This window comes from Fusarium vanettenii (assembly GCF_000151355.1).
Source record: "Fusarium vanettenii 77-13-4 chromosome 1 genomic scaffold NECHAsca_1_chr1_3_0, whole genome shotgun sequence".
Classification (NCBI taxonomy): Eukaryota; Fungi; Ascomycota; class Sordariomycetes; order Hypocreales; family Nectriaceae; genus Fusarium; species Fusarium vanettenii.
The window spans coordinates 2,484,053-2,511,935 of record NW_003315881.1 but is presented as its reverse complement, the minus strand read 5'-3'; the positions used below and the strand labels follow the sequence as shown (position 1 = coordinate 2,511,935).

Here is a 27,883-nt window from a genome sequence, read left to right as displayed (position 1 = left end):
GCGCGTGGGTAGGCATGTAACCAACAATTGCAATGCAATGCAATCAATGCTTGAACGATACAAATTGGTATCTCCTCCAAAGGACAACTCATCGAAACGCCTCATGCATGCTAGACCAGCTAATTCCTATACTTTCATAAAACTCAATTCGAAAAATCCTCAGTGAAACATGACTTGTGATGATGGTCTGTCGACGACGCCTCGGCTCCTCCTCTCCTCGCCGAGAATCAGGGCAAACAGTCTCTTTGCCAGGGAGGCTTCGTCCCAGCCGCCGACCTCGGCCTTGAAGGCGTCAACGCAGTCGAGATGCCAGCGCTCCAGCGTCATGGATTCGCCCTGGCTCTTGACCGTCTTGCCTAGGTACTTGTCTGAGCGGCGCTCGTAGTTGGTGCGGTAAGGCCCCTGGCGGCGTAGCTGGAGTAGCTCGTCCAGGAAGAGCCAGTGCTGCCGTGTCCAGACGGTCTTGGACAGTGGTTGGGGCTGCTGTTGTTTTGCAACGGGTGAGGCGTCAGACATGGACACGTCAGAAGCAACGGCATTCTCCTTGTTGGCATTCTGTCGGGGTGGAGGTCTTAGGCGCGGACGTTGAGCTGTGTTGCTAGTCTGCGATGCTGCAGATGAATTGGATAGTCGGCGTTGCTGTCGAGCTTTGGCCTGCTCAACAGGGGAGAGAACGCTGCTCGTAAACTCGACCACACGACCGGGTGTGTGTGGTTTCAGGGGAGAGCGCAGACTGGACTTGGTTGGGGACGCGTTCTTAGGTGGGAGGGGTCTAAGAAGGGGCCGAGATGGCTCAGGGGAGTCTTCGCTGGCATTGGAGGTCTCTTGCTGCCACCTCTGGATGTCGGCATGAGAGAGCTGCATTCTTGGCGGAGTGGGCGCGCTATTAGCTGATGCAGCCGGTTGTTGGGTTGACGTCCTGAAGAAAGACTGGCTCGGCTGTCTTCGTTGAGGCGTAAAGTTCCTCTTCTGTGGCACAGAGGGCATCTCATGCTCCTCTAGTTCTTCAGGCTCTGACTGCTCCTCAGTCCCCTCCTGCTCCGTGGAAGCCCCTTGGGATTCTGCTTCCTCTTGTTGCCGCCTTGATACTGGCTGCGGAGCGCGGACAGGAGAGAAGAAACCAGCCCGAGGCCCAGCTCGAGGCCGTAATTCCTGCTGTGGCAACTGTGGGAACATGGAACTTGTTGGTAGGGTGGGCTCTGCTTCTACCATTTCGGGCTCAGCTGGTCGGGGCGCAGGCTTCTTGGCTGATAGAAACTTCTCAGCTAGCATCCCCGGGATAGTCGCTGGTGAAGAGAAGAAGGTCGAAAGGTCGAAACGACTAGCCTTGACAGCAGACTCCGGGGGTTTGTTCTGTTGCTGTTGGGCGTTGCCCCTCTGAGAGAGAAGTGAGTACTCCTCTGCTTGAGCTGGCTCCGGCACAGCGTCCTCTGTGGCATCAGCGTCTGATGCTTCCACGTCTGCTTCCTCCTCTACCACCGCCTCTGCCTCCTCCTCCTCCTCTTCGTCGGCTTCTTGTGTGACTTCCTGGACGTTGCTTTGGGCAACGGGTTCGATCTCACGCTGTGCCTCGCGACTTGTGCGTTTCGTCCAGGGGCTAGGTAGGGCGCTCCGCCTGGTAGCGGGAGCCTCGGCCGTCCTCTCCCTGGAGTGTTGGCGAGCCGCGCGAGGAGACGACCGTTGTGCTTCAAACTCCCAAATGTCCATATCGTCACCATCCTGTTCAGGCTCCTCATCTGCCTCGTTGCTTGCGCCATCTAGCTGCCCTTGACCGATAGATGGGCTCTTTGACTTCCCAACTGTCGATCGAGCAAAGGCTTCAAGTGGGACATCGCCACGAAGATTTGCGCTAATAGGGCCCTCGTTCTCTACCCAGCTCATTCCATCCTCACTGCGAGGCTGGAAACGCAAAGAGCTTGCCGTGGACTCCCGAGATGATCTCTGTGACCGCCGTGGTGAAGGATCACCGCCAATTCTCTCAAGTGCCTCCATAAAGCTAGCTTGACCTGTGTGTCGGGTATCCGTACCAAAGGGATCTTCGTATGCCTCGTTGGCCGGGGGTATTTGAGTAACTGCAGGGAAGGCAACGGATCTCCCAGGGCTAGCGCTGATGCGTCGGGGGCTGGTGCTCATACGTCGGATCGACTGCGTCTCCCGGGGTCCCAGCTCTCTGCTTACAGAGCTCCTGAAGGGGCTCCGCAGGTGTTGCTCACGTGTCTCTGGCGAGGGAGGATCCGATGTCACGCTTTGCAACGCCCGTCCTGCTCGCACGATAGGGGAGAGTGTAGGCCGTCGCACCCTCTCCGATACTGCTTCTGGCAGAAGTGACTGGGGGTCCTGAAGAGGAGATGTCATCTGGTTGAGTGGCGTAACCTCAGGCTGGTGGACGTCGTTGGGTACGAATAAGCCTGTTGGCCGCGGCTCGTTGATATCAGGTAATTCCTCGTCCTGATCTGGCTCGTTCTCCTCCTGCATTTCTTCAACAGGTTCATCCTCGATGACATCCTCGATATCTTCATCGACAACTTCCTCCACGATTTCCGGAATAATTTGGACTTGACTGGCCGAAGATTGCCCAGATGATGGAGCAGCCGGAGAAGAGCCCCGAGGGGATATAGATGTGGCCGAGGTTCCCGACATGTGTATCAATTTTTCAGCATTATCCTCTTGAGCATCAAGTTGCGGTGGGGTATCATCAGGGGTAGGGAGACGTCCAGCGTCCGATCGAGAGACGACACTTCCATGGGAAGCTACCGAGGGGTCTCTCTGCGCTTCCTGCTCCTGTTCTTGCTCCTGTTCCTCCTCTTGTTCTGGCTGTTGTTGTTGCTCTTCCTCCGCGTGTTCTTGTTCTTCCTCCTCTTCAGCTGGCTGGGGAGGCTGCTCATCCTCCATTTCCACATCTTCATCTTCCAACAATGTCTCATCCACAACATTTCTTCGAGGTCGTCGTGGCGTTGCAGCTTCAAGTACAGCATCAGGAATTTCGGAAAATGAATCATCATATAAGTTTGACTCTTCATGGTCTGGGGGGGCTGATGATCTTTGCACCCCAGTAGTAATAGGAGAGTCATGCTTTTCAGGTGCCTCCAGTGCCGCATCTGCATTCTCTCTTGCGTTCGACTCCAATACTTGGCGCCGTAAGGGTGTAGATCCCATCCTTCGAGGGCTTCGAAGCCACCTTGGGGACATGTTACGATTCGGCGAAAAAGTCAGGGGAGGACGAATGCTGGACTTCCTAAGCTCCTCTCGGGGTGGAGAGGAGGCAGGTTCAGCTGGTTTGGGGGCTTCAGCAGGTTCCGCCTCCGTGTTAGGCCTGTCCCGATCTTGTAAGGACTGGCGCAGAGATTCAAGGGTGTTGTTGATGATCATGCTCGTTTCTTCGCCGATATCGTTCTCGGTGACTTCCTGGACAGAACTGCGCAAGTTCGCCTGCAGAGATGGAAGGGAGTCCATGAAAATCATGCTAAAGTCTTCGCCAGCCGCAATGGTGTCGTTATTCATAGGTCGAATTTCACTTTCAGGTTCGTCTGCGGAAGAGACATCGCTGCCAGCCGGTGGAAGGTATCCGTAGTCTCCGAAATCCGAAGTATCGGCCTCTTGGTCATGGTCAGGGCTTGAGGGCGCAGGTTCTCTTTGCGCTATTCGACTTGAGGGTCTTGGGGTTGGTTCGTCGTCCAGAGTTGCCATCCAAATATCCGAATCAGGTTCCGAATGCGGCAGAGCCGTAGTATCGTTCTGGGTGGTATTGTTCTGGGTTTGGTTTGCTTGCAACCCTTCAGCTTCTGAAGGCGTGATGATCAGAGTCATCTCATTGTCAACTTGAGAGTCGTCACCCCGAAGAGAGGGAAGCGCAGGAGCTTCATTCATCACTTCCGCCACCTCTTCAGGACCAAGTTCCTGCCGTCTCCTTTCAATATCAATAACTCCTCCATCCACGTCAGTTCCCAACTCGCTGGGTGGTTCAACAGGTCGATTCTTGGGCGGTCGGCCTCTCCTCTTTGTTCCTGGCGTGCGGCCTGCGTTGGACCCTCTCGTCTCGTTCCCCGTCTCCGTACCCTTCGATAATCGCGGTCTCCTTGGTGTTTTCTTGATTGGGGTTCCCGACTTTCTCTTGGTGCCTGCGCCGGGCAGAGGTGTTCCATTTATTTTCCTCGGCCGTCCCCTCCTCCTCGGGGTCGCGTTTGGGTCAGCCATCTCCTCCTCAATAGCCTTCTTCAAAGGCACAGTCGTCGTGGTCGCCATTTCTCTCCGCCTAGACATTGGTAACAAAGGACTCGAAGTCTGGAACAGTTTTCGTCGCGCGCTTCCCGGACCCGCCGTCGCGCTTGGCTCCTCCGTCTCGACCGTCACCAATAGCTTCTGGGGGGCTCGATCGTCGCCGACCTCGAGCTCAAACATCTGCTTCCTGGGCGAGGTGCCCAGGGTGGAAAACCGGCTGGACCGTTGACTGCTGCGGGGGACGCGGCGCGTTGTAGAAGGCGGGACGACGCTCGTATCGATGGTGTCGTTGAGCGGATCAGGCGACGACATGATGTCCACGCTGGGCGTGGCGATGTTGGCAACCGAGTGCCAGCGGACTTGGAAGTCGGACTCGAGACCGGATTTTCTGCGCCGTGGCATTGACGAGCAATGATAGAATAACTCAAAACAATCATGGATGGGTGGGATATGCCAGATACCGCGACGCTGGGCTGAAGTTGGTTAAACCCGCGGTGTGGGTGTGCGACTTGCAAGGATGAAGCGTGTGTGGCGGTTGATTTGTTTACTTAGACCTGGATGGGGCCTAGCGCGGGCACCGCGTCCGCACTTTTTGTTTCTCCTTGGTTCCGAATTTGGGGATTCTCAAGATGCCGAGTTTTGGTCGTTTTAAAGTGGCTCTCCTGACAATGCCCTGATCAAGTTTAGCGTGGCCCGGTAAAGAGCTGGGCTTGCCGACCTGGTCTTCCCCACGTCACATGCCGGTCCAACCAACAAAAGTGGAGGGGAAAGGAGGAGGTGACTTCATTTTCAGATGCGGAACATTGGCCGATTCCAGCTAAGGTTACTCGGTATCATGTCCCGACCTCGGTATTTTTAGGGGCACAGGCTCCTCCTCGAGTCAAGTTGACCAGACGCCGATCCCGAGATAGACGCTCTTAAGCCTAGGCAGGCCCTTAAGCCAGGCTTAGGCATGTTCTGTTCTTGACTGGGTTTTAAGTCGAGCACGGCCCCGCGAAACCGTCCCTTTCCCCAGGTTTTTTATAAGTTCCCCAATTCCCTTCCCCTTCACTTGACTCTCGCGCATTGAAAGCTCAAGCCTCTTTCTGTCTGTCGCTGCTCGCTTAAGCATATCCCGACGTGCATCATGTCCGACAACGCCGACAAGGAGACGACCCCCCAGGTCGAGATACCTGAAAAGGTCGAGATCACGCCCGCAAGGGTTGTTGTCACTGAGAAGGCGCCCATCCCTCAGAACGACAATGTCGCCCACGCCCTCGCCGGCGCTGGTGGTGGTCTTTTGTCCATGATCCTGACGTAGGGCTGGTTTCCAGTATCGCATCGCGATCGCTAGCTGACGAGTACTCAAGGTACCCACTCATCACCCTCTCCACGCGCGCCCAGGTCGAATCCAAGAAGGCCGAGAGCAAGTTCAGCGAGGCTGTTGGCAACATCATCGCCCGTGAGGGTATCTCGGGCCTCTACTCCGGTATTAACTCGGCCCTCTTCGGCATCAGCATCACCAACTTTGTCTACTACTACTGGTATGAATGGACCCGCACCTTCTTTGAGAAGGCGGCTGCCAAGGCCGGCCGCGCCGGCGCGAAGCTTACCACGGTCGAGTCCATGATCGCCGGAGCCATCGCCGGGTCGGCCACCGTCATCATCACCAACCCCATCTGGGTTGTCAACACCCGCGTCACCACCCGCCAGCAGGAGAAGAAGAAGGACGACGTCGAGGCCGGTGCCGAGGCCAAGCCTTCCAAGCCCCCCAGCACCATCGGTACTCTGCTGCAGCTCCTCAAGAACGAGGGCCCCCAGGCACTCTTTGCCGGTGTCATTCCGGCCCTGGTCCTCGTCATCAACCCCATTCTTCAGTACACTCTCTTTGAGCAGCTGAAGAACACGGTGGAGAAGCGCCGCAAGGTTACCCCTACTATCGCCTTCTTCCTTGGTGCTCTAGGCAAGCTGTTTGCGACCACCATCACCTACCCTTACATCACTGTCAAGAGTCAGATGCACGTTCAGAGCGAGGGCAAGAAGGAGGGCTCTTTTGCCGCTCTCCGTCGCATTGTGAGCGAGAGTGGTTACTCTGGTCTCTACAGAGGTGAGTATCTATATCTATACTTACATGGAACGACATGCTAACAGAGAAATAGGCATTGGCCCCAAGGTCACCCAGAGCGTGCTGACTGCTGCCCTGCTCTTCGCCTTCAAGGATGTGCTATATGAGCAGACCGTCCGACTTCGCATGGCTGGGGCTCGACGACGTGTTGCGGCTTAAGCGATGCCTCACAATCCCAGTTAGCTCAGGCGCGGGTCCCACCTCGACTATCTCGAAGACCCAGTATTGAGGACAGACCAATCGCCTTGATACCGATATCTCGGCAGCCAATACATTTGCGGTGAGAATGGAATTGGCATATCAACAGATTCTGACACGATGAAATCGGCGTTTCTTTTTGTTTAATTCCTTGACTCGCAGTCATTCGAATACGTATTCGAATCTATTGTCAAATCTACAACAGGGATGGAGAACGGATGGATGGATGGATGGATGGAAGAGGAGGCAAACTCTCATTTGGATACCCAAATGTACAACTATACCTGTGAACGCACTCTAGAATTTAGCCTCATTTTCTCCTTTGAATTATCATTTATCCTCTAAGGCCTCTCCCATCTCCTAGGAAGGGATTATCCGGGGCACGATCCACCAGTCGTGATAAGATTTATCCGGTGTGGGCACCTCGGCCTTGATCTTCAGTTCACCGGTTTCCTGTTCTCTCTTGACAGCCTTTTGCAGTGCCGAGATTGCTATTCCCGTCGCGATGCAGGCCTTGAGGGCATTCTTCTTGGACGCGACCCACCGGTCGTGGGAGCCGACCGAGAACGAGTCCTCGGGCGTGAACTTGGACAGCACCTCGAAGCCCTTCTTAGCACCTGCGAGGGCCTTTTCTGCGTATTCGAGGATCTCCAGAGTCGATATCTCGGGCTGCGATGTTCCTTGAGTAAATTCGTCAAAGCTGGGGAGGGTTGGCAGGCCGATGGCAGCAAACGGCCGCATTCTGAGGTCGTACCGAAGCTCGTTATTGCTATAAGGTCTTAGGGGCACCTTGACGAGCTTCAGCCGGGTGAGGACGGTGTAGAGGCAAGACAGGGCGTCCGACAGTTCCCACGTCACGGCAGAATCGAGCAGCATCAGCCGGATGAAAGCCAGTGATCGTTCGAGCTGGCGGTCGACGGCTGGGTTCGGGTGCTGTGAGGTTGCTCGGGACTCCTCTGCCCTCCGGATGACAAACGACTTGATCCTCTCCGTGTGCTGAACCCTCCACTTAGCAAGGTAGTTCAGGTACCAATACATGCCGGCGAGTTCATCTGGCTGGTAAACCTCCAGCTCAAAGCCCAGTTGCACGATCCATTCCATCAGGCGCATCTTGTACAGATATGTCCACGATGAAAGCGGAAGCGAGTACGTTTCCATTGGAATGCCCATGCCTGTTGATTGTCTCATCGGCCGTTCCTTGACCTTGGTTTGGATGATTTGGTCAATCTCCTCAGCATCCACCTGCAGATTCTCCCAGTCCCGGATGATGTGACAGAGTGTGCGTCGTACACGGCATCGGTTCTGGCAGAATGTTCGCAGTACATCCAGGAAGGGCTGTGCTGCTCTCTGACGGAAGAGCTCCATCTGCTCAGCCATGACGAAGCGTGGGTCCTGAGGAAACTCGATCTCGTCGTTAGCACGGTCAAGCTGAGGGCTTGCTGGCATAGACACGGTAGCAAAGTCATCATCCATGATCTGACGGATGCTCATGGAACCCAAAACTTCCATCTCGTTAAACAGGAACGTCTGCAATAGAGTTCGCACGTATACCAGTGGCTGGGGCTTCTTGGCCTGGAAAGTTGACACAAATGTCTGTCTGTTGTCAGCATTGGCCTCCTGAGATTGGAATTTTTATTACCTGAAGACTCTGGGAGTCGTTGTAATGAAGCACGTCGATCAACTGAGCACCATCCTTGAACAGCCTCAACAAATGACCAAAAGCGTCGTCAAACTCCAGCTTCACGATAGGTCTCGGAGGCATGGTACTAGCAAGCTTGCGCTGCAGCTTGGCGCTGAAAGCTTCGTCAACGGGCCGTCCTAGTGAGTGAGATGATTTGATGCTCGGAAGTAGTTCCAGGCCCTCCAGCCACGGCTTCCTAGCGACATCGGGTTCTCTCATGTGCTGGGGGCATTGGGTAGCATCCAAGAACAAGGATCTAAGTTGTAGCCGCCGGTCAAGGGCTTCTCGAATCTCGTCACTGACTTCCTCACCCAGCGTGGCCAGAAGGCTCCTCGCTTCTTGGATGGCTTGCTGGACAGCCTGTGGCTGTATCTCAGCAAGTAGGGTCCTGTTGTACGTGTTTGTGACAAAGTCTTCCTCCTATATAGTGTCAGATCTTAATTTTGAGTCCGATGCAGTGATGGTACTCACCTCATAGTAATGTTCAGACCTAATCCTTTCGTTCACGTAACCACATGCCTTGAGCAGGCCGAGACAATAGGCCCGAAGAATCTCGAGCATACTGGACCTGCTTGGGGAGTCATTTGGCGCATTTCGAACAAACCGGGCTTCTCCCACGCTGAATGGCGTTGGCATAAGAAGGGCCTCTGCGTAGACGCTGGTGAACAGAGTCTGGGAGAGTGGATATCCCAGATGCCATGCCATCTAAGGAAATGAGTATATCCCCAGTTATCAAACAGTGAAAAACACTCACCTCGTGGCAAAGAAGCTGATCTATGACCCCCAGCACCTCCTCCGGGAGCAGCGGCCGACTGACACCATACAGCTCCTCAAGATCATCGGCTGACTTGACACAACCGCTGTCCATCTTGGGATCCATGATCTATGCCTGTGAGCCTCGCCATGAGTCGTAACCGCTACAAAATCATACCTCGAGAGCCGCGACGGACTCGAAAAGCGTAAAGAAGCCATCCTTGACGAGATCGCCGGGTGCGAGAGCTGCAAGTGTCAATCGCGGGGTTCACCAGAGAAGCACGAGACCAAAGGACCTACTCTGAACAGCCTGAGCAAACTTTTCGGTAATGTCAACGGCGAGGATACCCTCGGTCTTGATATCAGGCGGCGGTGGAGGCGGCGGATCATATTCCTGGCCCAGCGATAGTCTCGCGATATCTGGGCCTCAAAGTCAGACTTTTTGAAGGGGTCATCACCAGGAACCTCTCCCATCATTTTGGGTACCCACCGTCCGGGATCCCGATACCGAAGTCGGCCATGTCGACGATTTAACGCGACAATCCGCCGCATCAAAAAGGGATGGGGGGTTATTATCGCACGAAGCGGGCGTGCGAGGGTGAAGGAACAAAAATGGCAGGAATTATTAAAGAGTAAAGTTAGGCAAGGGAGCAAGATGATGGTTCAGATGGTTTAGGTTCCACTGCTCCCCGTCTCTTTTTGGGAGCCCAAAAAGTCACCAGATGGCTGATGAGATTGACATTCACAAATGAGCGAGAATGACGAATGTTGTGAAATCGGTCAAGGGAAAACGAATGGTCAAGTTCTACTGTCATGAAATCTGATTGTTGACGATATGGGTTTTGTGGAGAGGCACCTGTTTTCCTCGGCGGTAGCCGGGTAGCCTCAAGCTGCGTCCCACCGAGCATCACCAGTGTAACAGTCGAGATGGGCACAACATACAGTCACCAGCAATTTTTCCTTGGAGTCCATCAATTGCAGTCGTCGTCTTTTTTGGTTGATTGATAACATTGCAGCAATCGTTATTGATACAGTGGCACTAGGTGCATGCAATTGGTTGCCCTCCCCGTGAGCAGGCTGAGCTGCTCTATTCCATCTCGTCTTGGGCCGAGCAAACCCCTCGGGCGCCACGCTCCCATTATCCACGCGCAATCATCCATACGTCGATCTGCTTTAAGCAGCGTTCTCGGCGGCGTTGGCGGCGTTGGCAGCGGCCAGGTTCTGGGGCTCGCCCTGCTTGCCGTTCTGTTGAGGTAATTAACCCGTCAGTTTTCCATCTCTAGTTCCGCATCGCCGGGAGGTCGCCTTACCTGCCACTTGGCGAATCGCAGGTCCATCTCGCCTCGTCGCTCGGCAGCGATTCTCTTATCCTCCTTCAAGCTTCGGCGGACGACGCGGGCGGCGACGGCCAGGTAGCGGTTGTAGCTATTCGGAAAAAGGGTATTGTTAGTCTCGGGGCTCGGACACGGTCGGTCGGGGGGGAGAAAATTGGACAGGATATATCCAATGGTCGAATCGGTAGGGCGAAGGGGTCAATTGACGTACGTAAGGCCAGCGGCTTTCCACGCAGCAGTCATTTTGGCGGTGTTGAAGGTTGATTGGGGGGAGATGGGGATTTTGGTAGTTGGTGATGGCTGAATCTTTGCTCCGAATTACCGGTCGACGGCTGAGCTAGGATTGGTAGCCTCAGGCAGCTACCCGCTTGAAGCCGCAGCCGGTAAACAACCGGAAGATGTATCTCATCACGTGACTCCCGGCACTTGGACGGAATGAGCCTCGATATGCACGCGTATCAATAAGCAGAAGCGATTCTCTCAAAGAGACAACCATGATGACCAATGCCTTAGTCAAGATGGAATCGGGTCTCGATAAGCTTAAACAAGAGGTGCCTTTATGAGTTTATTCTGCCACCAAGACGATTGTGCATCTTGACCGGCTGGGGGCGCGCCCAATGGGCCGCCAGACACACCATCAAAAGCCAATGATAGCGGCATCAAACTTGCCAGGGGCCAACACGACGGCGGCCGCCCTACATCTGTAATTTGGGGTCGGAGACGAGAATCCTTGTCTTTGTTTTTGCAGACTCTTATTTCTTCCTCGTCGCGCCCTCCTGCTGTCTTTTTCTGATTTTGCAAGCGTGAATTGTCTTGTTTTCTCTTGTCCGACGGTATCGCCATGTCCTCCAAGCCCTCTGCGAGACGGCGTCAACCGCAGAGGTTCGCCCTGCCCAATGGCAAAGAAGTGATCGTGTCCCTACCCGAAGATTACGACAACCTTCGCAAGAAGTACGGCAGCCAGGACGAGATACAGGTCGAAGTCGTCCTCCACGGTTCGACAGAGCACTGCAACTATCTCAGAGAGACTCGAGATCATCACGAGGGTCGTCGAGCCAAGCTGCGAGAACGGCATGGTCCAGCCTTTGACGAGTGGGAGGACGTGCAGAGCCAGCTGGACACGTTCAACAGCGAAATAGACCGGCTCTCTACCAACACCAACGGTCTGAGCGCCAACTTTAACAAGTTTGGCTATGGTGCTGAACTACGAACCTACAATGATGATGAGACTCCAGATTTGGATACGTCCGCGTCGGATACGGTGTCCATCGCCTCGAGCTGGAGCCAAGCCCGTCTAGGAGAGACTACCAAGCTCTTCAAGAAGCCGGTGGTAAAGCAATGGTTTCACAAAGGCTTGCTATGGCGCGCTTCAGAAAATACGGAAATCATGGCTATCGAGCTGTTCTTTGACCTCCTCTACGGTAATTCCCCAAGCTCACCGCATAGTGCCAGCGTCTAATATGTTAATAGTCGGCATCATTCACATCAACGGCGAACATGTCTGGGCTGAACCGACCGGCAAGGAATTGCTCCGCTTCGCAATCACCTTTATCATGTCGTGGAAGATCTGGGCCGATGTCACTTTGGTCTTGAGTTGGTTCGAAACCGACGATGTCATGACTCGATTGGAAATTCTATTCGAGATTGCTTGTCTACTGGGGTACGTTGATCGAGCCTATGAGAGAGGAGATGTCTAACATGTCAAGATTCACCACCAACATGACATATGCCTTTTACGACAACGAGGAACACAACACGTACACGATGCTGGTATCTTTCTATCTCGCGGCTAGATTCAGGACCTTGGCCCACTACGTGGCCACCGGTTTTCTCCTGCCCATGATCCGAGGCGTCATGGTCTGCGAAGCCATCAACGTCTTGATACCCTCCGTCCTGTGGATCGCCAGTATTCACGTCGAGATGCCCTCAAGGCTGGGTCTCATCTGGGTGGCCCTCGCCCTCGACATGTGGGGTCAGGGCATCATCACCGGGCTCTTCAGGTACGGAAGAATGGCTGGTGAGAACAGCGGCATTGGCAGGTTCCTAGCCCAGGTCTTTGAGTTCTATCCCGCTGTCAACATTGAGCATCGAGTGGAGCGTACCAATGCCTTTGTCTCGCTGGTCTTTGGATACTCTGTCGTGGGCGTCATGTTCCAGAGCTATGGGGGCTATCACGTCAACACATTCTTGGGAAAGGCGGTGCTTGGACTTGTTCAAGCCTTTGTCTTTAACTGGATTTATTTCGACGTCGATGGCAGCAACATCGATGTTCATGCTATTCGACGTTCTATCATTTCGTGTAAGTGCTTTCCATTCCTGTTCAGACCGTTGACTAATAGCAAAAGCCTCCGTCTGGAACTACGCCCATCTTCCATTCATCATGGGCTACATCCTTGCCTCTGCTGGACTATCCAAGTTGGTCCTAGCAACAGACGCAGGCGGCGCCAATGCCGAGCAATTGTCGGATCACTACTCTCACCGCGCGGAAGACGAAGTCGCCAACGGCATTAGATTCTTCTATTGCCACGGCCTCGCCATCGCAATGCTCTTCATGGGAGTCATCGCCTACTGCCACGAGCACCGCAAGCCAGCAACCCTTCGCTGGAGCAAGAACACCCGACTAGCCAACCGTTTCGCCGTCTGCATCGTCATGTTCCTGCTGCCGATAGCAAAGAGCCTCAACTCTCTCAACCTCATCTCCATCACACTCGGTCTGACCGTCTGGGTCCTGCTAGTCGAGCTGTTTGGCAAGTCGTGCCGCAACGACCCCTTTATCGGCGAGAAGAAGGGATGCAGGGTGCGGTACTCGTGCAAGTGCAGCAAGAAGGCCTTTGAGAAGGCAAATGTCGATGAGAAGCAGGATGTGTCCGTTGCTGAGGTTCTTGAGCTTGGTGCAAGGGAGAAGACTGCAGTTGCGGAAGTGCAGGACTGAGTACGCATGAGACCATGATATCTGATAACTTGAACAATTCTCCATAAAACAGACTGCATCTATAGAAATCAAACCAGTTCCACCATTCTATATAAAACACAACATAAGAAATACATGGGTATCAACATCATCACATCTATCACCAACCCCTCAAGGACCACCAGAAGCACCTCCCATGATGACCATGGTCTGATGCATCCTCCTCCTGTCAACCTCCTTCTTCATCATCGACACGCAGCTCGCCACGGCCAACAGCTCCATCTGCTCCGCCTCTCCCTTCCGATCTGTCCACTCCCGGAGGTCCAGCATCAATCGACCTCCGTTGCCAGCCGTGCTCCTCCGTGTGCCTGGGGTCCGTAGTCCGGCACTGCGGACAAACTGCGCGACTCTGCTGCGGCGCTCCTCCTGCTTTCCGCCTTCAAGAGCAACGTTTGTCACTCGGTCGAGGACGAGTAGGCAATCGACTTCCTCGCCGACAGAAGATTGGGCTTCTCGGCGTTCAGCACGGCTACTGTACCGCCATTCAAAGGTGCCGAGATGAGTTCGCATGACAACGCTACGTGTCAGGCATCCCTTGCAGCTGATCTCAAACTCCTCTTCATGCTCATTTTCACCCGCACCACCGAGAAGGCGGATCTTGGGTGGCTTGCCAGGGCCGAAGCGGTACGTGGTAGTGCAGATGGGTGTCTGGGCTGGGTCGTCTGGGCGTGCGAGGAAGCAAGATCCAGAGTTGCGCGCCGGACGGATAGAGACGTACTCTGCCTGTTCAAGTTCTCCCGTGGGGTTCACGCCAAATACGTAGATGGGGTCCGGACGCGGGGGCAGAGGGAAAGCGATGAGTGCGAAACCAGGGGCTTCAATTTGGAGAAGCTTCGTTGGGGAAAAGCCAGAGTCTCTGGCAGATGAGCTTGAGCCACCGTTTTCGTAGATGGTTGTGTATCTTGGGAGTGACTCTGCTGAAGAAGATGCTGGAGAAAGCTGGGCAAGTTCATAGCCTTCAGCGGCCTCGTAGTTTGGAGGGAGGGTTGAGTGTCCCGTGGATCGCCGGTGGAGGCCAGAGGCCGGGGCCGAGATGGTCTCGATTGTTGTTGTCATTGTGTAGAAGTCCCTGTATGAGACACTGAGGACTGCTCTGGTGTTGTTGAAGATAGGTGTTTTGTTTGTAGAAGTGTTGACTTGTAGTCTTATACTTGATGTGTGTTGTTGACTGACAACTAAACTCATAAAAGCCAAGGAAAAGGCCATCTATATATCCTCAAACCCCCCACCATCGTATCCCTCGCACAAAACCCCATCGCCACAGGTTACAACAAAACCCGAAGAATACGGTGACCACAGCCCGGGGCATATCGCCGGGCATCCTTCAGCCCTGTGTGTCACGATGATCCTCATTGGCCCCTGTCGTGATCCACGCCCCGCTTGCTAATCTCGATGGGTGGAATACGATGAATGCGAGATCTACAGAGTGGGGCCGTGCTGAGGCGGTGCCGTCCCGGTGGGAATGGCTTCCCTCATGGCGGCGCAGTAGACGGGTGCCCGACTACTATGGGAGTCAGGTGATTGTCAGGCATAGTCACATATTGTTGTCAAGTGAATCATTGGTGGAACGAGTTATACGGGCTATACGCTCGTGGGATATGTTATTGGTAAATTGGAAAATACCCAACAATACATGATCATCTCCATCTTGGAAATATCCATTCCCAGGGATCCATCATCCAAAGCGCCACGCTCACAAGTCCAAATGTATCGGCAGTCTGACATGTTCCCTCAACCTCTTGTGTTTCCTCCTCTTCCCTTGCTCACGGAATTCTACCAAGACAAGTAATATCGCGATCCAACTGCTCCTCAATCCACATGGGCCACTGATTATAGATCTGGTGCTCATAGTCGATGTGGGCGTTGATATACTTGAGCCAGCGCGCAAAGCCTGGGTCAATGTCGGGCTCCATATCGCGCTCCGAGTACTTGACCGCCACCTGCTTCTCCTGCCCCGTTATAGGGGTCATGATCTCGTTGATCCCGATCCAGTGCGAGTGAAGCAGCATCATGACCTGGTTATCTGGGTTGATAAGGGCTTCGAACGTGTCGTGGGGGAGCATCATCCACCAGCCGTATTGTCTCGTGTACGCTTTATAGGCTGCGGGAACCAAATGTCAGATCCATGCTTGCATATCACGGTAGGGGTAATAAGAACTCACCATCCCACGAGTTGAGATAGAGCTGCTCGAGAATGTTCACCAGATGCTGGTGGTATTCTGTCTCCACCTGCTCTTTGCATAACGGCTTCAGATTCACGACCGCCTCCATGGCAGAATCGACGTAGCCCTTTTGGATCAACGGCAGGCCCTCCATGAGTGGCTCCAAGAGTGCGTCCTGTTCTTGCTCCGGCATATTTTGGAACAAAGGTTTGATACCTCGGAACATCATCTGCATGCCCACGACCATGATACCTCGGATAAACGTCAGAAACTCGGCAAGTCCATCCTCGAGGCTGACGGATTGGAACGTTAAAGCGAAGCAGGTTGCTATCATGGCATTCGCCTCTTCGGACTCAATAGGCGCTCTCGATGTCTCTGAGAGACGCTTCTTTATGGCCCTGATCGCTTTGACGCGGTGGCTCATGGCAGCTGTGACGATGCTGGCGTCAGTCTTGATTAGCTGGGACGCTGAGAATCCCAGGATGGCATGCATAAGAAACTCGTGCTGCGACTGTCAGATACGAGAGTTTAGTTAACGGAGGAGTACATACGTTGTGCGCAATGCATGGTATCTCGTGCGTCCAGATCTCTTCCTGCTTCAGGGGGTGGTGCGGGTAGCATTGTGTTAGGAAGTGCTGGAAGAAACGCATGTCCTGTAAGCTGAAAAGCGGGATTTGGTGATGCGGCTGGTGGCATGTCAGCGGTGGATGACAGTTTCAGGGATCTAGACAAGCATACTTGGTGTGTAATCTGTGGCATAGCAGGGTACTCGCACTTGAGGCCAGTCTTGGTGCAATGACCACACGCAGGGCGCGTCTCCTGGCACTGGTTACAGTTAGATCTATTCGAAGCAATCATGACACGCGAGATATACCTTGATACGCCTTCTCTTGCAGTTGTAGCATCCCCGACGACTCTTGGTGTGTCCTCTCCGCTCCAACCTCTGCTTCTGAGCCGGCTGCCGCCTCGCGACCTCCGTGCTAGCGTTGGATGCGCTCTGGCCTTCAGAGCTCGGTGGGGTGGCCTTTCCGGACGAGTCTGACAGTCCTGTGTTGGTCTGTTCCTGGGCATTGTCGCCAAAGTTGATTTCGTCAGCCTGGAGAAAGGCGCTGTAGTCGATGTAGGGCTGGCCGTTGAACGACAGCATATCTGGGGAGAACTCCTGGGACATGTCCATGGTGGTCGGTCAGAGGAACTGTGGCTGAAGCTATCGCAGCTCTGACAAGCTGTCTAGGTGGACGAGAGAGGGGTTCAAGTATATCTCGAGAGAGAGTTGGTTTCGCTCTCTATCGTCCTTGTTGCTTATTTACTCCCATCGATTGACAATTTTGAAGAAACCCAGTTTTGGACGGGCGAGAGAGTGCAGATTGACATACAAAGAGGGCCTCCCAATGCTGAGACAGAAGAACATGGCACCATGAGCGAATCAGGATATCGCGTCGTCACGTGTGGGAGCGCCAGTTTGACGATCCCCTCAGGGCATGCGAGAACAGATTGGTGGTGGCTTAGCAGTTTGGATTTACGCCCAGCTGCAGTTGCTCTCGTTGATTAGGTAGTAGTTTAATTGAATTGAGTGCTCCCATCGCCGTTAACCTTGTCACGTCAAGTCATTCCTTGGTAGGTGACAGTGGCAGTGTTGCCCATTGCCCCTCAGGTTGAGCGGGTTGGCGGGTCATCAATCCGCCGCCTCTCGCGGCATCATTCCCTTTTAGGGATCTTTAGTCTTGGCGAGCATGGCCCAGTGGACTAACCTTAACCCGACGAAGAGTGTGTTCGGTCAGTCTGAATAGCCATGGTGTGGGTGGACAAACAGGCAGCATTATAACATGAGTCCAATAATGGTTCAAGGTGACATGGACTTTTTGTGAGGGACGGGGTAAAGTGCAGTCTGAATTCCTCCGTGCCGTTTGATCCGCTGCGAGGTGCCGTCGGTGGCTGAGCAGCCTATCGTTCGGTCGGGGCAATTCTGTCAAGACGTTATCAACCTTTAATTTAACTCGGCATCCTCTTTGCCGTTGACGACCTTCTTTCACCGTTGAAATAATTCCGGAAACGGTATCATTAAAGTCTGATGTCATGTGTTGTCGACTCTTGGCCACCCTCTCCCTGACTGGCTCCGATCGTCTCGACTGTGAAACAAACAAGCGCGCGCCTGGGACACCCCCAAAAGTCAACCGTCACGGGCGCTTCAGTTTCCATTCAAAGTCCGGCGCTTGGATTTTCCAACGATCCCCGCGTCGATCATGAACCGTTGGTCCCTTTCTAAACTTAGAAGCCTCGCGGTTGATCAAACAGCTGTTATTGTTCTCCTTTTGTCGAGTTGAAACGGGTCGTGGCCCAAAGAGCAACTGTCAGCTGCCACTCTTGGTCCTGTTTTACAAGTTTATGCTAGCGCCGGCGTCTGTACACCTTCAAGTGAAGCTCCGACGCCAAGCAGACATCTGAATCAGAATGACGATAACCCAAAGCGCCGCAAACGGAAGATGGTTGTCTCATGGCCATCCCCTGCCCCCTTGTTTTGCTGGACCAAATAACTCCGAGTAGTGATTCAGACACGCTTACCCTACAGCACATGGTCCGATCCTGTGGGCTCATCGCCGCCCAGGACAAAGGGGCAGCCTCTGTTTTACGATTTGTTGTTCCCTAGTCTTGAGACTCTTCAGGTCCTAGCACAATCACAACACAAGTGGTTGTGGTCTGCTCACAATGTCAGACTGGCCTATGGCTCGAGTATGTCTGTGATACGCTCTGACCCGACCTGCCTTACACAGATTGTCATATGGTATGACCAATGATTCAAGTAAGCATCTGCATGTAAGTTTGAAACACTGGGGGGCGAATAGAAACGTGCCACTGTCCGCAGTCAACGGCACGGAATGCAGACAACCTTGTGCTGACCTACACACGGGTAGGTCAAATAGAGATGCTCAACCGTCCGCGATATCAACATGACTGGTGGCATTGTACCTCATCGAACCCACCACATCGTTGAGGTAACCAACATCGACCATACAGGCCCAATGCGAGATTCCAGGTCCGATGGCGCTATATGGTGCTGACATATGATGATCCAAGCTGGGTTGGACCCCATATCCCCGTGCCAGCATGAATCCGGTCTGACGAGGAAACCAGGGCACCCAGATGGTAATTACGGCCTCACCGTTCACCCATTGTACCCAGGCCGGCCAGCCAGGATCCGGGACGGTATCTCTCTGCAGGGCAGCACGTGTGGCCCTGAATCAACGGAGCCAGGTGGTCAAATCTCACAGGAGTGTAATGCTGGCTTGCACAGACCTCAACGTTGTCAAGACGTGAACTGCACTAGGACCGGCACCAGATGAACGCTGATTGCACCACGTAAGCATTCTGCAACCATGCGCATTGCCAAGAAGGGGGAGAGGAGACCATTGACCAAGATCAGACCGGGACTGAGCCAGCTTCTTTGACCTGCCAGTGTCAGTGCTGGACCAATTGCATGCACACCATCTAATCTCAAGCTTTGTTGCATCTCCCACAAAGACACACAAAGAGGGTTTTGCAGATTACATGCCAGAGATAGATCACGGCAGTCACATTGTCAGTCCTCGTGGCATGGTAGGATGACTGTGGAGAGAGCAAGACCTTTGATCCCACCTTTTGCATTCCTTTCAGAGGCCAAGCTTTTTCCAAAAGCGTTCTCATCTTGCCCATCCGGCGGGAAATCAGCAGAATCCGATCCGGCACCCTGGTTCAACTGACAACTTGACAGGGGAGGGGAGAAGGGACGCGCGGAACAGCTGGGAAGAGGGCTCCTTGGCGGGCGGGAGTAATTTCGGTTGCTGTTTCACATGGCGGATGCTAAGCAAGAATCGGAATAGTAGCCGACGTGGCCCTTGGACGTGGTTCCCGAGAGGTTGGGATTAGAGAAGAAGCCAAGACTTTTAGTTTTTGTTCCGTTGCGAGGCGAGTTGTTTGCTTGTGACACACGCACTTACTTTGCATCTGATCATGAAAATTTCATCCGGTGAGAGGTATTTTCTTGTCTGTGGCCGTCATAGGACGCAAATCGTGCATGTCGTGGTGCGATGCCGTTGGAATGCCCAGGAGGCAGAAGCAAGGTTTATTGACTTTGGCTTGTTCGATAGCCTCTGGACGCGCATTGCTCCTGTCCAGATCAGCTCTGCTCAGCTCAGCCCTGGCCAAACCCTTCGCGGCCTTGGCCGATGGATACGACAAAGATCCTCGCCCAGAGCCTGCCTCCGATGGCGTTCTGGAACCCGGCAAATGCTGGGACTGAGTGCCGGGGGCTCAACGTAAACGAGTTGGCCGCTAGATTTCCAAATAGCGTGTGCACGTAGGTGGAGGATCGCCGAGTCAGGCATGGACTCTATCAGTCAACACTACCGATCGGTGAAGCAATCGTGGGCGGTGTCTAGCGAGGACACTAGAATCATGCCTGGTTCCGTCGATTGGGCCGCCAGCTGAGCTGTTTGTTTCCTCCCTCCCACCCTTCTTTGAGTCTACTGCAGGTCCCTCTGCAGGAACAGAACAGAAGGGAAGGCGCCCGAGCGAGCGAATGGGTAAAAATGGCGCTTCCCCTGCCCGTCGTTTCAGTCTCGCACTGGGAAACACGCCGTGAGTGGTCGCATCACCGATTCGCCGAGACTGCCACGTTGGCCCATGTTTTCTGGGTCGTGGGTCGAGCACTGAGGTTGTTCCCTTTGAGGTTGGACACGACCAATCGGAAGCTCTGATCATGTGCCCTGTCCGGATGAGGTGTGCGTGCCCCTGGCAGAAAAAAGGCTTGACTGCCCTGGCATTCCTGGCGTTAGCCATCGGGTACCCACCAGAACCCACTGCAGTTCAGCGCCAGGACCGGCCTCATCAGCCAATGAGGCTGCAGAAGTGAACCAAGACTTTAACCTGAACCCGCTAGAGGCGCCCCAAACCCGTCCCCTGCAGTGGAGGCTCTTGGGGCCCTGGATGCCACTGCGGGGCTTTTCCAAGTCCGGGAGAGACCCCAGCGGTGCCGTCGTATAGAAAAGTGACCTGTCTCAGGTGGAAGGAGTAGGTATCTTTTTGCTGTTCTCAACATGTGACAATACATTTCATCCCACCTCGCAACTTGTATCCCCTCCCCTCCACTGCAACCCTCACGCCCTCGGCGAGGAGCCTCCTTGTTCAAAAACCCTCCAGTTCCCCCGTTTCGAATACACTCCCTTCCCCTTTCTCTCCCTCATCGTTTTGTGTTGTTTTCAAGCCTCGACTTTGTCGTTTGCCCTTCCTTATTTACGCAGCTCCGCTGTCAAGCTCTCCCTCCGCGTCTTTGAAAGACTGCTATCCTCTCTCTTCGGCCGTGCCGACAACATCTCTCTCACCTCGATACTTCGTCGTTCACTGTTGCTGTGTTGCCCTCATCACGTCTCGTCTCTGTGACTGTGATCCAACCCACTACATACAACCTCGAATATCTGTTTCATTCTTTGATTATCGGCACTGATCACAGCGTCTGACATTCCACGGCATAAGCAAGATACAAGAAAAGCACATATCAACCCACCCACACCCATCCTTCACCATCAACAATCGTCAAGATGATCGGTAACAAGCTCACTCTTCTCACCGCCACCGCCGCTCTCCTTGAGCCGGCTCTCGGCCTCAACGTCCACCGTCACCACCACCAGCACGTCCAGAAGCGTGCCGAGTGGATCACTGCCACCATCGACGGTCAGGTTGTCTCTTGGGAGAACAACTACTTCGGCCCCGTCTCTCAGGCTCCTGCTGCCCCCGCTCCCGCCGCTGCTGCTCCCACCAAGGCCGTTGAGAAGCCCGCTCAGAACAAGGTTGAGGCTGTCGCCCCTGTCTCCGTCCAGCCTACCACCCTCGCCCAGGTCGCCAAGCCTGCCAAGGTCTCCCAGGCCCCCTCCAAGGCCGTCTTCAAGGAGGAGGCTCAGCCCGCCGCTACCACCACCGCTGCTGCTGCCCCCAAGAAGGCCACCACCACCAAGACCACTTCTCAGTCCAGCGGTGGCTCTGTTGGCTTCTCTTCCAAGCGTGGTATTGCCTACAACGATGTCGAGCTGGCCAACACCTTCGCCTCCAACTGCCAGAACTGTGGCTGGGCTTACAACTGGGGCCCTTCCTCTGGTGGCATCAAGGGTGTCAACTATATCCCCACTCTGTGGGGTGATGCCGACGACAAGGTCCAGTACTTCGAGGAGAGCATCGACGAGTGCCTCTCCAACGGCGCCAAGGCCATCTTCAGCTTCAACGAGCCCGACAACGGTGGTCAGGCCAACATGGAGCCTGCCCGCGCTGCCGCTTCTCACGTCAAGCTCCTCAACGGCTACTCTGGCAAGGCTCTCATCGGTGCTCCCTCCATCAGCAACAGCGGTCTTGCCGGTGAGGGTATTGCCTGGCTCAAGAGCTGGGTCTCTGCTTGCGAGACTGCCGGCTGCAAGTACGACTTCTGCAACGTCCACTGGTACTCCGAGGTTGAGTACGGTGAGACCCTGTTCGAGCACCTCAAGGCTGCCCACGAGACCTGCGGTGGCAAGCCCATCTGGCTCACCGAGTTCGCCCCCAAGGGTTCTGACGAGGCTATTGCTAGCTGGCTCGAGGAGGCCATCCCCCGACTTGAGGCCCTTGAGTACCTCGACGCCTACTCCTACTTCATGGTTTCCCAGGGCATGCTCATGACCTCCACATCTGAGCTCAGCTCCTACGGCAAGGTGTACGCCTCGGCTTAAGCGACCACGGTCCAGGGCGCAAGGCCCCAAAGTTCGTCTTTCTTCGTGTACACTCGCTAGGGAATACCCTCAACATTCAGCGCGGGCATTTTGGGAAATTGGTGGAAAACTCGGTCAAGGATGGCGCACGTCGACTTCTTCTGTACATATGATGGCAATCTAACCCCTATTATGTGGTTTGCCTACTTTATTTACCGGCACTCGGGATTCTAAAAAAAGGCTTTTTCAAAAAAACATGGTCACTTTATTTTTCGTGCTATGAAAAATAAAAAGGGATGCCCGATTTCATATTATAGACGCCACCCGCAGTTTGATAGACTTTATAGCACGCAGATACCCTCTTCGAGCTACGATGACAATGAATAGCGATTTGACTGCTTACACTCTTGGTTGCTGCTGTTGCAAACGTGACAAATTGCGTAATGACGCATTCCAAGACAACGTGTTAGTGTCGCTATCCCCGGATGCGGCGTTGTTTCCCGTCATTGTGGTCACGATCCGAGACGGTGGCACACGCAAGGCTGATCTCGGGATGTCTGGACCTCGTGTCTTGGCAGACTGACTCAGTGCCCCAGAGCGGCCCCTGATATTGCACGTTACCCGCTAGCTACACTATGACATGCCCGCATTCCTGTCAACGTGACGACTCGTGGCTAGGCTGAAGCTTAGTTAAGATCGTGAATCTTCATCATCATTGATTGGGTATATACCGTGACTTGGCAACACTCAAGTCATCTTCCTTTCGGGCCGGACGTTTAATAACTCCCCCATGGTATCTAACTATTACATTACTCAAAATCATGTGCCATCTAAGGGCCCCGGATGCATCATGGCTTGTAAAACAACTCCTCTACCTATCCATGCTCCTCTAAACAACCCACCAACGCCACAAGTAGCATGCCCAATGCCTCATTCCCCATTTTGCTTTTGAATTCGACATGTCGATCAATCAACCGTCAGATAAAGATTTCGTATGATGATGATTGCTGTGATGGCTGTTGCTACCACCCGTGATGTGTGTCCGAGGAGGTTCGGCAATCTCGGCATGGTTGATGGCGAAACTCGCTGGTCGTGGTGGATAACCATATACCGATTCGTCGTCCTCAAGTCTCATGCCATTTCCGTCCTTTCGCTCCATCTCGAGCCCAAAGCCACTGTTCGGTTGGCTCTGGCGATGAATGGTGGTCGTAACTACTACGCCGCCGTTCGTTCCCGAGTGGATCTTGGCCAGCTCGGATTCGGGGCTATCAGACGAGGAGCGAGCAGTGGCTGAGGCCACAAGCGAGACCTCGGCGTCGGTGCCATGTGGTGAGTTAGGGGCGTGAGGGGTGTGTATGGGGCCGAGGGGGTGCGCCATAGACGGTCGTCTAGCGTGAAGACTTCCATCGACGGCAGCGGCAGAGGTAGGCTGGCTCGAGGAACCGGCACCGTCGCGAGAGGTGACCCACTGAATGACAATGGCAGAGAAGAGAACTGGCTCTGTTAGCGCTGGCCTCTTTGGAAGATTATCGTGTAAACATACTGTCACTATTACAGCACATTAGGCACACCCAGCCGGGCTCGCCATCAAGAACCATCAAAACAGTGAGATTGCTATGAGATGTCAGTGTACAGTCCTCGAGATCCAAGTGCACACATACACAATACTGCTGAGCAGGGTACAGCAGGCACCAACAAAGGTGCGGAAGGCAACATTGCGAAGGCGGGCGTTGGCATTGGTTCTGGGCAGGTTTTTGTAGGAGTAAAGGTCTAGAAACGTTAGAATGGTCTTTCTTGGATACGGTCTCTTGTATCGCTTACTCTTCAGAGGAATGAGGAAGAGAAAGGTGAGGTAAACATTAACCACGGCATCAAAGGTGATGAGAGGGATCATAGAGATGCTCTGCATGCCAATGACACATTCTCCATTGACGATTTTCGCGATACGGCTGGGAAACAGGTTGGTTAGTCGTGACAATCCGGCCAATGCCAATGACAAAACCTACAAAACGAAGTTGAGAATGACCACAACCGTGTAACCTCCAAGCATGCCAAACATGTTGAACAAGTAAAGTTTCGACTTCATCCTTCGTACTGACGAACTTCGAATGATGTACTGGTATTTGTTAGACACAGCACCCTTCCACGGCTTGAGTTGCTGCCACTTACTGCTTTCTCGACGAGGAAAACGTAGATGAGCTTCATGAAAGTTAGCGGATTGCGAGCACCCAAGGCACCCAGGCCGGCTTACAATCTTTGTCGTTACATAGCAAACCAGACATAGCAAGATGGCGCCGTGGCAGATATTGTAATTGGTGTTGACGCCAAAGACTTGTTGAAGTAAGGCTGTGGCAAAGACGAAGCAGTATGAGTCGATGTAGATGGCGAAGACAACTATTTGATGTCAGTCAGTATCACTCCTCCCCCATCCCAATTCCAAACTGATGATCATGATTAACTTACTCCACATAACAAAGGGTAACCTTCGCCATGACTTGACGGCTAGGAGCCGTTGAGCTGTTTCTGTACGTTAGTCTTTTGGTGTTGATAATGTAGCGACCAAGGACTGACAGAGAAAGGCCGACAAGGCGGTAACGGCGGCGAGAGTGACGATAATCGACATGATGTCGCCGCCTATGGGCACCTCCTTGGGCACATGGGGCTCGCGAGGCCCTAACGATGGAGTCGGAGCCATGTTGGACGATGTTGAGGAATAGGGTCTGAAAAACCAAGGTCCAGCACGATACTCGACAGAGGCGGGAACACGTAGCTACCGCATGGACAGGGTAGGTGTGATATTAATAGGAAGGCAAAGAGGGTTTCTTAGAATTCCTTGAAGGCGACCCGGCCGAGACGTGGGAGCTTCCGAGCTGTGCCAAGCAATTCCGGGGAGAGCAGACAAGAATGGAGAGGATGGGGATCGGAGCAACGGGGATGGAGCAAGAGAAGTAACCAAGAGGCCAAAGTATAAAAGGTGGCGACTAAGGGAATATAACAGGATGCTAAGAGTGTGAGAGAGGTCGATGTACCGGGGCTTCAGAGGGCAACCCGTAGCCTTGGGCCAGACTCTGGACGCAGTGTGGCTCTGCGCAATGCCCAGACTCTGCGAAGGTTCTCGGCGTGTAACGAAATGGGGCAGCGCAGCAGCCAAAGGACTCAAAGGACGCAATGAGGATCAAGCGCAGGGTGGCCAAGAGTCGGCGGCAAGGAGAAACAGAGTCTTGAGCAAGAGGGAGAAACCGATGGGCTCAAGTACGAGGAACCTCAGCAGCGTAGTTCCGTTGGAGTGTGACGTGAGTAATAGAGTTGGAGTGGCGCGTGGTTATTTCTTGGGCCACTGATGGAAGTGGACGGGCTGGAGGGGACCACAACGGACGGCGGGAGTCAATCGGAGACAGTGTGGGCACGTAGCTGGAATGAGATGGTGGAGGATCCAGTTGAAATCGAGAGTTTCGGTCAATGGGCAATTTGTGGTGTTTTGTGGTCCTGGCGGCGATCTTGAAGTAGGTACGTGAGTCGAGTTTATATTGCCAAGTGGTTTAGGTCCGGAGATGGAGAAGCGGATGCAAGGGGAAAATGAGAAGCGAACAAGACGCCAAGTAAATCGAGGAACGGAATGAGTCTTATGGATAAGTGCGGGTCTGTTCCTGGATGTCGAGGGGCAAAGAAACCAAAGCCACGGGTCCGGAAGTTGTATATCGAGAAACGTCTTGGTGTTTTGGAGGGGAAACCACATCGACGTCCGTTGGAGCAAGCCGGCCGTGTTTTCTTTTTGAAGATTGCCCGGCCTCACCTCTCTTGTCCTGCCCCTCACGACCCCGACGCCGCCTCTTCCATCATTAGATAAAGACCTCCTCCTCCATGCTGATCATCCCGTCCCCCCTCCCGTGCGGCATGGCTTCTGCACATCCTGATGCGGGAGGTGGCCGATTCGAAATAACCGGCGAGTAACAGCGTTGCAGAGCATCGGTACATAGTAACTCAGACTCGAGGCTGGGCGCCACCACCGCAAGACAGATGCGTTTGACGGTGAATTGGGTGCAGCATGCACAAGCAGGCGCACGCGGACAGTGGGCGGCGCAACAGTGTGTACCCGGTTATCGTCGATCTCAACGCCCCGAGAAATCGCGGGCAGCCTCGGCGGGCAAAGGTGCTTGCATCAAGAGTGTGTGGATGCGCCCAAGTGTGAATGCGTGTGTGTGGTGATGAGTGTGTCTGAGTGTCATTGTGCTTGGACAATTCCCAACTTGGTTTGGTGAGGTCTCAGTCTCTTGTGATGAGGGTCGAAGGCTTGCGGGGAGCTCCTTCCCCTCCCCCAAGCCCCCACCTTTTGACGGCTCTGTAAGGCAAGCCACGATCTGGGAAGGAAGGCTTGGCAATCCTGGAACAATGCCAGCCAATCAAGTCTACTTGGGGATACCTATATCGTCACTTTCAAGTGCATATAAGGGAGGTACAATTACAGTCACAACTGATAGAACCACCAGCTGCCCTGTGGTTCCACCAAATTTTCTCTTCTCTCCCGAGTCCTCTTGAATATCCCTCAGTCTTCATGTCTCTCAATGCTTTCTTTCCTTGTCTCTTTACAAACACATTCACAACAACATTGCCTCCGAAGAGGACCTAGACCCGGCTAGGCCCGGTCGGGATCCATAGTCCGGATGCGGATCTCATCCGCCTCCCAAGACATCACGCACGACTCAAGTGCTGCAAGCAGCGACGAATCATGGCTCGTTGCTGCGACAAGAGCAATTGAATTCTGGGGCTCATATGGAGTTTACCGACCCCAGGCTGGGGCTAGTATTCACGTGCTCTATCTCTCGGCAATCAGCTCCGCTGAGAGTCTCTCCTCCATCGTCAACTTCATGTGCAGATGGGGATTAGACGCCCCCTGCAGCTACACAAGATCGAGGCGCGCTCCAATTACACCAGCTGAACAGATACGGGAGGGACCCTTAGGACGCCCGCCCCGTCTCCGAGATGGTTTCCGTCGCCCGCCGCCGTCGTGGTCACTTCTCTGATTGTGTCAGTTCCAAAGGCTTGGCTCATGCATGAGGATTCGTGAACGGGCGTTGTGGCGGAGACTTGGTGTATACCGCCTTTCAGCAGTCACTTGACCCCGGTTTTCCAGTCTCCAGCAGACAGATCATGTCCAAGAGACATTTTCAGCTCTGGCCGATTATACGAATTTCGTATTCCTGCGAAGCTCTGCACTGTCGGTTGATGGTGGTTGGGACCCTTATTCTCAATGCCATGTGCTCGGCCTCATCCCGTCCCCTCTAAACGTTGCTGCAGTGTTTCGCTTCACAGCCATCTGTTGCAATGCCCGTCATCGCACGCATAAGAATATCTCAGCGACAACGCACCGCATCACTTCTGGAAACTCGACCAACCAGACAACAACAGGTTTATGCTCACGGGGGAGGAGCCCTACCTTTCGGACTGCCCGTTCCCCACTCACGTCCTGTAGCTCTGAACCTTGAGCCGTCACCGTTGGCCTGGATTTGCCTCTCGCCTGGAATAAACACCACGCTAGGGAGCCGGCTAGCACGAGGGAACATGATCCGCTCCCGACGCTGTTGCTTGCGTCGTGGCCCACTGCCAGATCGTCCCGCCTACCGGCTTGACGGTCCTCGAATCTGCCGAAGCCAAGATGGGAAGGAGGAGGACGGTGTAGAGAGTGCTCTGGAAACTTAAGCGCCAACGTCGACTAGCATATGACTCCGTCGACATGTCAGACCTCTCTCTGTCTGCT

At 54.0% G+C, this 27,883-nt stretch overlaps 9 protein-coding genes across 9 annotated transcripts; 3 read left to right on the top strand and 6 right to left on the bottom strand.

The window, feature by feature from the left end:
* Positions 1-159: 159 nt before the first annotated feature.
* NECHADRAFT_31392 (uncharacterized protein) lies at positions 160-4,626 on the bottom strand (the record flags this gene model as incomplete). Its single annotated transcript, XM_003053638.1, has 2 exons — positions 160-1,502; positions 1,563-4,626. Coding segments are annotated over 2 exons (4,407 nt in total), but the record flags the coding sequence as incomplete, so codon positions are not given.
* Positions 4,627-5,344: 718 nt separating this feature from the next.
* NECHADRAFT_90230 (uncharacterized protein) lies at positions 5,345-6,481 on the top strand (the record flags this gene model as incomplete). The annotated part of the gene is made up of 3 exons (XM_003054365.1): positions 5,345-5,514; positions 5,568-6,304; positions 6,357-6,481. The coding sequence occupies 3 exons, from the start codon at positions 5,345-5,347 to the stop codon at positions 6,479-6,481; spliced, it is 1,032 nt and encodes a 343-aa protein (XP_003054411.1).
* Positions 6,482-6,880: 399 nt separating this feature from the next.
* NECHADRAFT_75084 (uncharacterized protein) lies at positions 6,881-9,475 on the bottom strand (the record flags this gene model as incomplete). Its single annotated transcript, XM_003053637.1, has 7 exons — positions 6,881-8,113; positions 8,160-8,621; positions 8,673-8,906; positions 8,956-9,084; positions 9,133-9,200; positions 9,255-9,374; positions 9,445-9,475. The coding sequence occupies 7 exons, from the start codon at positions 9,473-9,475 to the stop codon at positions 6,881-6,883; spliced, it is 2,277 nt and encodes a 758-aa protein (XP_003053683.1).
* Positions 9,476-9,953: 478 nt separating this feature from the next.
* Positions 9,954-10,543, bottom strand: NECHADRAFT_73402 (uncharacterized protein). Its single transcript, XM_003053636.1, has 3 exons — positions 10,500-10,543; positions 10,265-10,379; positions 9,954-10,199 (listed from the first exon to the last, which is right to left on the bottom strand). Exons 1-3 carry the CDS (start codon positions 10,529-10,531, stop codon positions 10,128-10,130), a joined length of 219 nt encoding a protein of 72 aa, XP_003053682.1. The 5' UTR covers positions 10,532-10,543; the 3' UTR covers positions 9,954-10,127.
* Positions 10,544-11,129: 586 nt separating this feature from the next.
* Positions 11,130-13,220, top strand: NECHADRAFT_31792 (uncharacterized protein; the record flags this gene model as incomplete). The annotated part of the gene is made up of 4 exons (XM_003054364.1): positions 11,130-11,709; positions 11,759-11,948; positions 11,995-12,587; positions 12,634-13,220. 4 exons carry the CDS (start codon positions 11,130-11,132, stop codon positions 13,218-13,220), a joined length of 1,950 nt encoding a protein of 649 aa, XP_003054410.1.
* Positions 13,221-13,370: 150 nt separating this feature from the next.
* On the bottom strand, positions 13,371-14,315 carry NECHADRAFT_75082 (uncharacterized protein; the record flags this gene model as incomplete). Its single annotated transcript, XM_003053635.1, has 1 exon — positions 13,371-14,315. The coding sequence occupies one exon, from the start codon at positions 14,313-14,315 to the stop codon at positions 13,371-13,373; it is 945 nt and encodes a 314-aa protein (XP_003053681.1).
* Positions 14,316-15,022: 707 nt separating this feature from the next.
* Positions 15,023-16,598, bottom strand: NECHADRAFT_90227 (uncharacterized protein; the record flags this gene model as incomplete). The annotated part of the gene is made up of 5 exons (XM_003053634.1): positions 15,023-15,360; positions 15,422-15,926; positions 15,973-16,107; positions 16,160-16,246; positions 16,296-16,598. 5 exons carry the CDS (start codon positions 16,596-16,598, stop codon positions 15,023-15,025), a joined length of 1,368 nt encoding a protein of 455 aa, XP_003053680.1.
* A 3,987-nt stretch (positions 16,599-20,585) lies between these two features.
* NECHADRAFT_98877 (uncharacterized protein) lies at positions 20,586-22,554 on the top strand. Its single transcript, XM_003054363.1, has one exon. It carries the CDS (start codon positions 20,995-20,997, stop codon positions 22,147-22,149), a length of 1,155 nt encoding a protein of 384 aa, XP_003054409.1. The 5' UTR covers positions 20,586-20,994; the 3' UTR covers positions 22,150-22,554.
* A 544-nt stretch (positions 22,555-23,098) lies between these two features.
* NECHADRAFT_75079 (uncharacterized protein) lies at positions 23,099-24,823 on the bottom strand (the record flags this gene model as incomplete). The annotated part of the gene is made up of 8 exons (XM_003053633.1): positions 23,099-23,670; positions 23,790-23,795; positions 23,950-24,077; positions 24,135-24,244; positions 24,298-24,327; positions 24,380-24,522; positions 24,592-24,645; positions 24,700-24,823. 8 exons carry the CDS (start codon positions 24,821-24,823, stop codon positions 23,099-23,101), a joined length of 1,167 nt encoding a protein of 388 aa, XP_003053679.1.
* Between the last annotated feature and the right edge of the window lie 3,060 nt (positions 24,824-27,883).